The sequence below is a fragment of the Acanthochromis polyacanthus genome, chromosome 10 (assembly GCF_021347895.1).
Source record: "Acanthochromis polyacanthus isolate Apoly-LR-REF ecotype Palm Island chromosome 10, KAUST_Apoly_ChrSc, whole genome shotgun sequence".
Taxonomy (NCBI): Eukaryota; Metazoa; Chordata; class Actinopteri; family Pomacentridae; genus Acanthochromis; species Acanthochromis polyacanthus.
Window position 1 is genome coordinate 18,695,367 of NC_067122.1, and position 12,424 is coordinate 18,707,790.

General features: G+C 44.5%; 3 protein-coding genes across 3 annotated transcripts; 2 read left to right on the plus strand and 1 right to left on the minus strand.

The window, feature by feature from the left end:
• On the plus strand, positions 1–5,390 carry LOC127535909 (uncharacterized). Its single transcript, XM_051954907.1, has 4 exons — positions 1–219; positions 774–1,789; positions 2,903–3,037; positions 3,580–5,390. The coding sequence occupies exons 2-4, from the start codon at positions 1,580–1,582 to the stop codon at positions 4,462–4,464; spliced, it is 1,230 nt and encodes a 409-aa protein (XP_051810867.1). The 5' UTR covers positions 1–219; positions 774–1,579; the 3' UTR covers positions 4,465–5,390.
• A 130-nt stretch (positions 5,391–5,520) lies between these two features.
• On the minus strand, positions 5,521–9,088 carry cryba1l1 (crystallin, beta A1, like 1). Its single transcript, XM_022189559.2, has 6 exons — positions 7,979–9,088; positions 7,504–7,586; positions 7,235–7,353; positions 6,772–6,913; positions 6,538–6,680; positions 5,521–6,166 (listed from the first exon to the last, which is right to left on the minus strand). Exons 2-6 carry the CDS (start codon positions 7,576–7,578, stop codon positions 6,019–6,021), a joined length of 627 nt encoding a protein of 208 aa, XP_022045251.1. The 5' UTR covers positions 7,579–7,586; positions 7,979–9,088; the 3' UTR covers positions 5,521–6,018.
• Positions 9,082–10,910, plus strand: LOC110948152 (beta-crystallin B1-like). The gene is made up of 6 exons (XM_022189558.2): positions 9,082–9,200; positions 9,348–9,445; positions 9,535–9,653; positions 9,747–9,879; positions 9,978–10,120; positions 10,211–10,910. The coding sequence occupies exons 2-6, from the start codon at positions 9,353–9,355 to the stop codon at positions 10,380–10,382; spliced, it is 660 nt and encodes a 219-aa protein (XP_022045250.1). The 5' UTR covers positions 9,082–9,200; positions 9,348–9,352; the 3' UTR covers positions 10,383–10,910.
• The last annotated feature ends 1,514 nt before the right edge of the window (positions 10,911–12,424 follow it).

The window sequence follows — 12,424 nt, forward strand, 5'->3', positions numbered from 1 at the left end:
AGGACACCCAGGACGGGTCAGGGGGGAGGAGCCGTTGGGAGAAAATTGTACCTGAACAGCAGAGACATTTTTAAACCAGGCATGAGCCACCAGAGGAGGAGAGGGCGCGGCAAGATGTGGGAGTTCAGCCAAAGCAGAGATGTGCTGCTGGGAGGTGAGCGAGGAGGAGGAGGTCACACCCAACGTGGACGGAAAAAAACAGCGCAGCAGTTTAACCAGGTGAGCGTGCTGTGTCCTGTTTGGGCGTCATGCTCACAGGGACAGGAAGGCTGCGATGATTTAGCAAATAAAGTACAAAAACAGCATTTTAGAGGCGTCACAGTCCTGCCCTGTGATATTTAGAAAGCCTGTGATTGTTTTAATGGTTAAAATGTTGCAACATTTCCTCATAAATGTCAGGAAAACATACCAAAACAAAGAAAAATATGAAACACACATCTTTAAAAGGTGTTTCACATCATCAAATTGAACATTTTGGTCTAGGACTTCTCCGTTAGATAGCTTTAGTGGTTTGTCACTACATTCATTATTACAATATTTTAAGTACAACTATTCTTTCTTGCTTAGGTTCTAGTTTATTTACATGTGTATTTGTGTGGTTTATTAAGGGGCTGCTTGTAGAAGTTTTCTCTCTGCCACTGATCCATATGTTAGAAAAGGTATTGGGTCCAGCTCTCTGGTTGGTTAATAAGTTTGTATGGGCGAAGAATCAGTTTAGTTCAAGAACAGTTATAGCAGACTGTAATATTTGTGTATTGTCTTCTTGGTTACAGGACAGTGGCCCTGTTGGTGGGCCTGGAAGGGCTAAACCAACACCTTCAGCCTCCTTTTTATACCCACACCTTCGATTCTGCAATCTTCACACGTTACCTCCCTCCAGCCCCGTAATCCAGCCGTCTCCATCTACCAGCCTGCTGTCACCTGCAGCCTCCTACACCTCTCCTGCATCGTCCCTCCTCCACACCACCCCGCTCCCCCCTTCAGCCCCTGCAGCTCATGATGAGCAGCCTGAGCATATCGATCGTCTTCTGGAGGAAGTGATGATGGGACTTGACATTTTACCAAACCGCAGAGCTCCCCATTCTCCAACAAGCAGCAGCAGCAGCAACATCTTTTCTTCCTCTGGTGACACTTCTGCCCAGAACAGACAACAGTGCCACACCACTGATGTCCATAGATCCACAGAGGTTATTGCTGGGGCAAGAGGAGCTGGTAATTCCAGTTTCAAAAATGGTGAGGTACCTCTTCTGCAGCAGCAGTGTGAGGGAGAGCTGAACGAGATGCTGGACCACTTCCTTCAGTCGTTCGAGCAGCATGTTGAAAGCCACGGTGTCAGGGAAGAGAAGGAGACAAACGCTGACGGCTCTGCAGAGGCAAACCAGCTGTACACAGACCTCTCCACAGCCTCTCACACCTCTTGTCTACAGAAGAAAAATGCACAACGTCGAGTCAGACGATCCAAAACCACTGGAACTGAAACGCTGCAGAGCTGCTCACCGCCACGCCAGACCTCCACTAGCCGAGCTGTGTCCCACGAACACACTGAGGAAACACTGCGGAAAGTCAAACCACCGCCCAAATGCCCAAAGAAGAGAAAACAAAACCATATCAGCTTTCATTAGAGAAAAAGAAGGTGAGGAAACGAGTGTCATCAGGTGACGTGACGACCCAAACCATTCATGACCGAGAAGACAAGCAGCTAAAGCAGAGACCTGTGGTCCACCTGGAGAGGAGCGGCCTGCTGCCAGTCACAGTGATATTACAGAGACAGAGCAGTCTGGAAGACAAGGTGACAAACTCTCCTGTTTAGTCTTCATTAATGTGTCTGTTGCAAAAAATCTCGACATAGTTAGATGGTGCTGTGGGAAGACATTTTTTAAGATTATAGAGTGGTGATTACAGATGGTGAGAGGTGGATTTATCTGGAATTAATAAAAAAAAATGATAATGCTGATAATCAGAAACATTCTGAATACCAGCACCCAAGATTTTACAGCAGAACATTGCATTGTAATGAGGTGATCAATGTTATGCTCTTAACCTAACCGTGGTTTTCATGTTGTGGCTGATCCCAGGAGTAACAGCACTGTCCCATCGGGCCTCCGTCAGTCAGGGTCGACTATGGGTATAGCATCCTGAGCGTGTTGTGTGTGGTGTAATCGGATGCTAGCCTGGGCAATGTTTTATGGAGGACAGGCTGTTGCCCATGTATTATGTAACCCCTCTCCACGTCACTGATGGGCCAAAGGAACAACAGAGTCGTTACAGTTTGGGACCAGTGCCGTCACAGGAGCTGCAAAAACGGGTTGAATACAACTTAGAGCTGCCTTAGGGACTCCGACTCCGGATTTTTCCTGGAGGTTTACTCCTGAAGCCTTTTCCATGAGTGAATATAGCCGCAAGGCAGCGAAGGTTTGAGATAAGGGTTTTCCTAGGTAGACTGCGTTCCCAGGCTGACGAGCTCCACCTGCCTTTGGTGCCACCACTAGATAGAACCCTATCTACCCTGTGCTGTAACCCTGGCAGGGGTGACACTTGCCAAAGGTGTCACCCCGGACTCTGGTGGGCGGGGTCGTCCATGTCCCCGTGGTAGGCTAAGGTCCAACCTGTCCAACCTGTCCTACCCCAGTGCCAGCACTGTATTTAAGGCATTAATGGTCTACTCATTCTGTTGCTGTTTAACTGTTCCCACAACACTCACATAAAGTCTATGCTGTAATCTCAGAATGTCAAAAGCCCCAGCATCATCGCACCTCACAAGGAAACACTGAGCTGACGTTCTCATATCCTAGAAGCCAAACATCAGACTCTATAGCGACATAATATTCCATTTATAAATATCCTGTGAAACTGGATAGAAAATGTGTCAAATGTTTTGTATATGTGTGTGTATATTTTTCAGAGTCCTGATAAAGCAAAGACCTGTTCATCGTCAGTGAAAACCTCCTGTGAAAGCTCATCTGGAACGAATCAGTCAACGTTGATCAGCACAAGGACGTATCCGATCAGGAGCAGGTTTAAAGCAGCACAAATCGTGGTGAGGATGAACCTTTTTTCACAAGCTCAAAGACCTTATGTCTCTTCAGCTTTCTAGTGAGAGGCATCACGCTGACAGTGAGGCTCTGCGGATGGGATGACAATGCAGACTAATTATTGGTAAACCACTTTGGTTGGAATCTTAATGACTTTTGTGATGCTTCCTCGTGTTGTGCCCATAAACCAAATAACATATAACATAAACATATACACTTATTTTGGGATTAATTGTCAGTGGACTGCCATCATTACATTATCATGTCCAAATTTTACATTGGTTCAGCACCAAATACCTCCAACAACGACTTTCCCAACAGCCTAAGTTATGTTTTGTATTTAATTCTATTCAACAAATGCTCTCATGCTAATACAATGACAAAAGTGTATTTAGTGTCATTGTTCGCAGCATTTCATTCAAGGTCACTGGTAAACTATTGGCCTTAAGTACAGACTTGTAGAGTCACTAGCATGGCTGCAATGCTGGATCTCAAAGTCGTTTTCTTTTGTATTTGGATAATTTTCTAAGTTTAACTTGACTCTCAGGGCAGTGTGCCGTTACTTGAGGAGCCACCCTCAGCAGACCGACCAGTTCGCAGACGAGGCAGACCCAAGAAGAGTTCACAACAACTCAGTAACTCGAACAGTAACAGTTCAGTTCCACCAGCACAACCACAGCCTGTGGATCCTAGTGGCACCGATGAGCCACTAGAGAAAAACCAAGAGAGACACGAAGAAGAATCGACTGTCCAGCCACAAGAAGAGGCAGATGGACCTGCAAGTAGGGGACAAAAGAGGGCAGCCACGTCAAGTGAGGACAGAAGTGATGATGGCACAGTGACCAAGAGGGTTTGCTTTGAGCAGATTCCACAGCCAACATGTGAAACATGTATGCCAAACTCTGAATCTGCGATCTCTGTGTGTGAACCACCAACCACAGAGCCAGAGGAGGTGATTGACGTAGAGACTCTTTCACTGTCCAGTTTGGAAGGTTTATATGAAGAAGAAGAAAAACCAGTGTGGAGTGAAATCAAACTCAGAGAAACAGAGAGCAGGTTGCCAGATGAAGAGACGTACAACAGCGCTGATGAGATAATTGATGTGGAAGGAGATGGCGACGACTCGGAGACTCAGGAGAACAAAGACGAGGACAACTGCCAGAACGCAATAGCAGCAAGTCTGTCATATTATATTGACGAGAAGTCTTCTGTTTCGTCTTCACATCAAACAAAAGAGTTCAGTCCGGAATCGACAGAAAGGTGGGAGGACGACAAGGACGAGGACATTGATGTGATCACAGGTTGCGATTCTGATCCTGAGCCGGTAATCATCAGCTGGACAGAGTCTTCAGAGGAAGGAGGCGAGAATATTGATGTTGCTGACGACAGACTGCACTTCACCAGCGACGTTCACTGCTGTGAGTATAGTTAAGCTTTTTAACATTAAAAGCTGCGAGTTTCAAGGCAGACAGAGAAATCAGTAGTGACAACATTCAATACAAAAATGGTTTCATCATCAGTGTTTAAAAGTGATGTCTAAAATCTCATCTTTCTTCATTGTGTTCACTTCCATGTGCAAACAAACTGACAATAACATGAGAGATTTTTGTTTTCCTATTCCAAAGATGTTTAGGAAAAGAGCAGCTGTGAGCAGCATGTTAGTTATTCGTTTTGGACAGAAGCATCATAATGTTTGAAGACATTAGTAAATTTAATCAGCAACGGAACAACATGACTGGAAAGTTCATGTACAAAGTTTAGTTTCAGCTCCTGAGCTGATTGTACGGACTTAACTACTGTAAGGCTGCAGAGGACAGGTAGGATTGCTCATATTTTGTATTTTTTCATGCTTTTGAGATGTTTTGCCTGTGATTTTATGTACATAGTTGCTGCTGATTTGTAACTGATAAGCAGAAATGTTCAAGAAAGTTTGTTTTTACTGGTACGTGTTGAAAGCAATTCTTTAAAATCAGTGTTATAAGAGTTTTACTGCCTCAAAATGAAGGTTTTGTACTGTCAAATGAGTCATCAGTGTTTTATTAGTTGTATGTGCAGCTGTTACAAGTATGATCAGTAATGTCAGCCTCTGTCCTGCCAAATGTTCTACGAAAAAGTCTTCTTTATGTTCTGTCAGCTTATGTTTGACAGTGTTTCCTGTGGCACTTTTGGTTCTTGGGTCTGATTTTTACAATAAAGACTTCTCTGTTCTCTTTGTGCTACAGAAGTTCTGCTCAGTCTTTGAACTGACCTTTAAATTAGAAAAATATCCACACACATGTTGAGACTCCAGTCATGTGTCATAAAACTATCCAAAAAGATTTCCACTGATAAAAAAACACTGTTCTCTTTGAAAATTTGAGCTGAAAAGTTTCTACTCGAAGGAGAAAAAAGGGTGCGAAGTGGAAAACCCACTTTATTTTACCATTTATGCACTCTCAGGCTGTAGTGAAATTACATACAATCTTATAAATAATAAACCAAGAATACATGAAGTGAAAATGACTTTATTAGTTATCAACCTGTGGATCAACCTCCTACACACAACAACAAAACACATCTGAGCTGCACCACAGAGCGAGTGCAGCCGGGGAGGTTTTCCTGGACACGGTGGAGCTTCATCTCCCCTCCGTTCGAATTCTCATCGCCGAGCTCAGGTGAGAGTACAGCGCAGGTGTGTGTTTGTGTGCATAGACACCTCTAAACCAAATAAAAAGACACTGTGCTGAGTGTCAGTTATGTCAGCGTGTGTGTGTGTTTCCCTGTGCTTTAACAGTGCGATATTGTCTCTTATCACACTCTGTGGCAGCGGCTGTGTATCAGTAGTGTTGTCGGGTTGGGGCGGCTGTTTTGCGTCTCAAGTCAAGAGGAAGGAAAGGATTGAAGAGAGAGAGGAGGAAATAGAGGAGGGGATTGTGGGTAAAGGGATGGGGGGTGGAGGGGAGCTGCTGTCCGTGGGCCGTGGCCTCAGTCTCAGCCTGTCCTCCTCTCAGTGCTGGATGCGTCTGATGGACTGGATCTGGGGGGTCTGACAGTGGGAGCCCCAGTTCCTCCAGTGCTGGTAGTCTCCACTATGCCTCTCGCACTCCATGATGTACTGCTGGCCCCTATAGCCAGGGAACTGGTAGCACACAAAGCTGTGGGAGAAGGCAGGCAGGAGTTAGTGGGGCTATTTTGGGAGCTGCATGAGCTGCTGTGACAGTTTGGATTTAGTACATGCTTAGAGCTTCCAGCCGGTATGTCCATTACATTCAGCACACATTGGTGTGGGATCACAAGGATTTACAGTTGTAGCAAAATGTAGATTGACAGAGATGATGTTACAAGGTCCCAAGATATAGGTAGAACAGAAAAAAGGACATTTGGAAACAGATTTGATGTTGAGACTTGAGTGTCCATCACTTGCAGAAGCATTTATGGAGGAATTTGTCCAGTTTTTGGAAAAAAAGCAAACTACTGATACTTCCTCTGTTGTCATATTTACACATAAATTCATAGTAATACTTACGCGCCGCACTGCACGTGCATGGAGCCAACCTCGGGCATCATCCAGCCCATGGCCTGCAGAGAGGGGTAGTCGTCGCCGATCTCCACACTGCGGCCCATGAAGTTCTCCCTCTCAAAGATGATCATGCGGCTGCTCTGGTGGGACTGAGCGTTTGCAGAAAAACAGATTTTGCTGGTCAGAGTTCATGCTTTCAGGTGGAGCACACGAGATCGTGGAGAGTCGGGATGTACTCACGGCGCAGTAGATGGGGCGCAGAGACATGAGACGCTCCACGTGGTAGGAGATGGAGCCACTGTAAGCGTCCCAGTGGGGGTACTCTCCTCTCTCCAGGATGAACTGCTGGCCCTGGAAGTCATGGTGCTCGAAACCCACCCAGCTTCACAGAGACAGACAGACAGAGGCTTGTTTACATGATGCTCCCTTCACTTTCAAGACAATGTTGTAATCCAGCTTCTCATATATCTCAAGACAAACACCTTCTATCCTCTATGATTTAAGAGTAAAAACATGTAAGAACCTGAATAATGTTAATCATCATCCTACATAACTTCTTATCTTCTCTGCAGTGTTTGGTTTGGATGTGTTAAGGAGAAATCAATCATTTTGCTTCATTGACTCCATCAGTGCATTTCATTCATTGTACATTGTGTCTTATTTTTTCCCATGTTGCTGTGAGAGACAAAACTTGAAGACTTACGCTCCGCTCTCCACCCTGATGGAGCGGATGTTGTCCAGTCCACACTCCTGGATGTTGCAGCACTCAGAAGTGAACTCCAGACACTTTCCCTGGAAATGCTCCTGCTCGAACACAGTCACCTGAGGAGAAAAGGTGGAGAACAGGAAGGCGAAAGGAATTTACTTGGCATGAAGGTTGTATAATTTACCTTTACATCAAGCACAGATCATGTCAAACCGTCTCATGTCCACTTTTAATCTCCGTTTGTGCACAACTGAACATTTGTTTACCTTGAAGAAAGGAGCCAGGCCCATTCCTGAGTTGACCAGCGGCTGCATCATGGGGGATCTTGTAGTTCTGTACATCTTTGCTCCTGAAGTGGCAAATGAGGACAGAGTAGAGGAAGTAAAGAAAAGATCATGAAGGTTTGAGAGAAACAGCACCAGAGAGAAAATGTACTGCAGAGCATCAGTGATTCAACAGTTTAAAATTCTAGACTCTCCTGCATGTTGCTTTAGTGTAAAATCATGCTGTTGTTCACCTTCCACTCTCAGGACCTTCACCAATCCTCATTTATACCACACAGCTACAGTTTTTCACAGAAAAATCGAAAACATCTGTATTTTAAATAATCCGTCTGGCATCAATCCAAGTGTTTTGCAGGTGTTAAAAATGCTTTTGGATTTCAGTTTCTGTGTGAAAGCACCTTGAACGCACCTGTCTGAGTGACCCTGAGCTGAGTTGAAAGCAGAGATGCAGCCTTACCTAGATTGGCACTTTATTAGAAGAGCTGGGAGTGTTACGCGCCTACCGCCTGCCTCGCGTAGAGCTTTCGGAGAAGCTGGCGCTTCAGTTTTATACCGACGGTCTGGGAGCGCGCCTACTATTGCGCGTCCTCGCCTCTGGCTGGGTCAGTGCGTAATGTCCATTTGACACTGCAGCAGGAACGAGGCGCGCTCCCGGCGCAGCTGCGCGGCCGCTGGATGCTGTTGTCCTGCTGCAGCGACCAGCTCAGCAGATCCTATAGTGCTGCTGAGGCTCGGAAACAAAGGCGCTCCGGTATGTTCGCACCCCGGTCAGCAGTCCAACGCGTGGCCGGCACAAAGGGCCGGGATCGGGGTGGAGAATGTGGGGATTAACGGCGCAGCAGAGAGGCACACAGCAGGATGGAAGAGGGTGCTTTAGGAAGCAATGTATAGAAACGTGAGAGGGGCAGTAGAAATATGATTTTATATATAAACATTGTCACCAGATGGTGTTGGTGTTAGAAGGTGCACCTGTGCAGGTGTACAGCTCAGCAAAAACACTGTGTTTTAAAGTCCCTGATTTTCACTCATTAGACAGACAAAATATAATTACAGCCAGTTTATCCCATTTACACAGTTTCCATCTGTAATGTTGAAGCTAGAATACCAAAAATAAACTCAGTGGTGTGTGGCCCCACATCTGGAGCTGCCTGACATGAATGAATGCATCGTTTGTATTTGGCACTAACCAAAGCTTTCTGACAAGGGTTAGTGTATACAGGACAATCATCAATCAGTCATTTATCACCATATTGGCTACTGATGCTATTCAGACCTACTTACAGACACTATATACTCTGTTACCCAACATAAATTGTCATGTGTGAATGCAGTCAAAGCCTCTTTTGATATTTTAAAATAAATGAATGGAAACAGCAGCAGGAAAATAACAATCTGACATATAAAAAATTAAATCTATAGTTTAAGTCACGTAAATTACTTTTAATTGGTCAGTCAGTTTGCCAGTTTCTGTCAGTCCTCCCCTGCCTCTGCCCATCCCCTCTGCCCGTCCCTCTGTGATGATGTGGGGTTTCTTTTGTCTCCTGTCTCTGACCTCAGCAGGTTTATTTCTCTCCCCATAATCCCTCTCCTGTGGGCGCCAGCGTATAAAAGGGAGGGGCGCAGTCCGAGCCGCACACACTCTGAGTGAGGCTCGGCGCAGGCATTGCACACACAAACAGGTAAGGTGCGCACAAACTGTACACCTGCAGGTGCATGGAGATCCAACAACATGTTTCCTCTGTGCTTTGATTTCCTCCATAACCTCACATCAGTAAAACAGGTTTAATTTGTCACATGAACATCTCTTTCTCTCTGTGTCTACTCAGTAATCATGTCCAGTGGAGATAAGTCCAAGACTTCATCCCAGACTGATGGGAAGGCTGCTCAGGGCAAGAAGTCTGAGATGGGAATGATGTCCTACAAGGTGGGCGGCTCTCTCATTACTCCTGCTCCAGATGCAGATAAAAGTGGCCACACTGAGATATAACATGATGTTTCTTTTGTTTCCACTAGATGTACGTGTTCGACCAGGAGAACTTCCAGGGTCGCATGATTGAGATCAGCAACGAGTGCATGAATGTGTGTGAGCTGGGCATGGACCGCGTGCGTTCCCTGCGTGTTGAGTGTGGACCGTAAGTCTAAAAAAAAAACAAAATATGACTGCATTTACACATTTAACATGTTCATCTTTGCACGGTTGCTTCATAACACTGTCCCTTTTGCAGGTTCGTGGGCTTTGAGCAGATGAACTTCTGTGGTGAGATGTACATCCTGGAGAAGGGAGAGTATCCTCGCTGGGACTCCTGGAGCAACTGCCAGAAGAACGACTACCTGCTGTCCTTCAGGCCCGTCAGAATGGTAGGAACATCTCAGATTATCTCTCTTCAACTTTCCCTTCCGTTCTGCTTGGGACTCTTCCCTAAACAAGTGCTTCCCCCTGTTCTTCTCTCCTCCAGGACCCTGAGAAGCACAAGATCTGCCTGTACGAGATTGGAGAGTTCAAGGGCCGCAAGATGGAGATCATGGACGACGACGTTCCCAGCCTGTTCTCCTACGGCTTCACCGACAGAGTGGGCAGCATCATCGTCAGCTGTGGAACGTGAGTCTCAGTTACAGCGCAGCAAAGAGGAGATTCAAAGTCCATAAAATCAACCATACACCTGACACATTTCCTGTGTTTTTCCTTCAGCTGGGTGGGATACCAGTTCCCTGGATACCGTGGCAGCCAGTACCTGCTGGAGAAGGGCGACTTCAGGCACTTCAATGAGTTCGGCGCCCGCCACCCTCAGTTCCAGTCTGTGAGGCGTATCCGTGACATGCAGTGGCACCAACAGGGCTGCTACACCATGGCCAGCAAGTGAGGTTCAGGGAAGGAGAGAAAGAGAAAGAGTGGAAGTGAGGGAGAGGGGCGGAGGAAGAGGGAAAGGGGGAGAGATGTCTGAGGCCTCCATCTCAGCACCTTCAACAGGTCTATGATCTAACACAGCGAGGGGAAAGGTGAGGATCTATATCTGCCCCTTATCGGAGACAACACCTCAGTGGAAGGACCACCAGAACCACCAGAGCCGCCCTCTGTTCTGTTCCTCTCTGTCTCTACTTTTCTCTTTCTCCCCTATGGGCTGAGCTTTGCTTTCCACCCTTTTCTCCTTATTAGTATTTTTTTAGTCCCTCACTTCATTCCCCTCCACGGTCCTCCGAGACACCAAAGAGGGAACACACTTGCTGTTTTACACACACAATTCTCGGCTCAGGGTCTGATGCACCATGGGAAACTGAGTGCCTAGAGCCCCCTGCCCCTGTCTTCTTGCCCTTGTGCATTGCACACCCTCTCTGCTGTACAGAATCCTGGCCAAGTTTTCAATAAAAAGGAAAATCTTGATTTCAAACAAGTTGTTGTTACTTATTACTGAAAAATCACCCAAATACAAATGTTCATGAAGAAACCACATGAATAAAATTATCAAAAGGATAAAGATTGTTTCATGAATCAATCACTGCTTTTCTATAGCTCAGAGTTTTCACGGCAGCTGGACAACAAATACATTAAAATACCTGACACTGGAAATATTGCCAACCAACTTACTATTTGTGCAATACTTTTATTCATTTCCTTCTTAAAATATGGTCATTATAAGTAAAACAATTATGTTATGGCAAACTAGGAGTTGTATTAAGGTTTGCAGTCAGTAACAAAAAACTACCAACCACACAATGTGTTGTCAAAGCAACAATGCAGTAAATACAAAAAGAAAGAAACTGCCAACAGGGCTGCTTCAGACCTGTGATGCTGATCATGCTACATGTTGTTGTGCAGTCAGGATTGTGTAACAGGGTTTGCCAGACAACAACAGGACACATTTAAATTTCAGGTCAAATTGAGACCCATTTTCTGGTTTGAATTAAGAACATAAGCCTGTTGACTCAAAATATAACTGTCGTATCACAATAACACAGAGCCAGAGGCCCTCTGTATGAGGACATGTGACATGAAAAAACAAAAGATAAAGAAACCGATTTGTATTGGAAGGAATTTTTATGGAATCTGTTTAAAAAAGTATTGCATAAAATAAATATTAAACATAAAAATAACAATTACAAATATGATTAAATGTACATTATACTAAAAATGTTGCTTAATTTGAGAATAAGCATTTGTCTGAACACATTTACCAGAGAGCTGTGCACGTTTTTTTATCGCTGTACATCAGGTTAGTGTATTTAATGCAGCCTCAAAACTGCTCAACATGTGCGAAGGGTGAAATATGTTTTTTTCATTTATTGGTCAAATCAAAGACAACAGACAGCTGCCATTAGAGCAAACCAGATGTTTACTGCTGATCAGAGCAGCAGATTTCAGCTCAACATGGAACATAATTGGAACACAATGTGTCGTTGTTTGAACCTTCATCTACACTCAGACGGGATTATTCTAAAAATATATAAAAGATCTATTACATAACATTTCTGCATAAAATACAAAAAGGCTTCAGTCAGTGATGGTGAAGGCAACAAATTGACAGACTGCAGAATTGTCAGAGTGTTCAGTTTAAAAGACAAAAATTACAATTTTAAATTTAATTCTGATAATGAAAACCTTTGCTAACCTAGTAATTAGGAAATTGTAGTTTTTATACAGTTGGTCCTTGAAATATTTTCCTACAAACCATGTTTACCTTGTTGAATCTCTTTGAGCTGTGAAGTTGTTAGTTAAATAACACATTTCTACATTTAGGTTTTAAAAACTGAAAAACAAAAAAGCAACACAGTTTATTGTTTTTTTTAGATTTTATTTTGAAACGGAAAAACGAATGAACAAACCATACACGGATTCACGGACCACCGTAATTACACCAACTTACTATTGTGTGTAAGTTAAAGTGAAATGTGTGCATTAATTGATTAT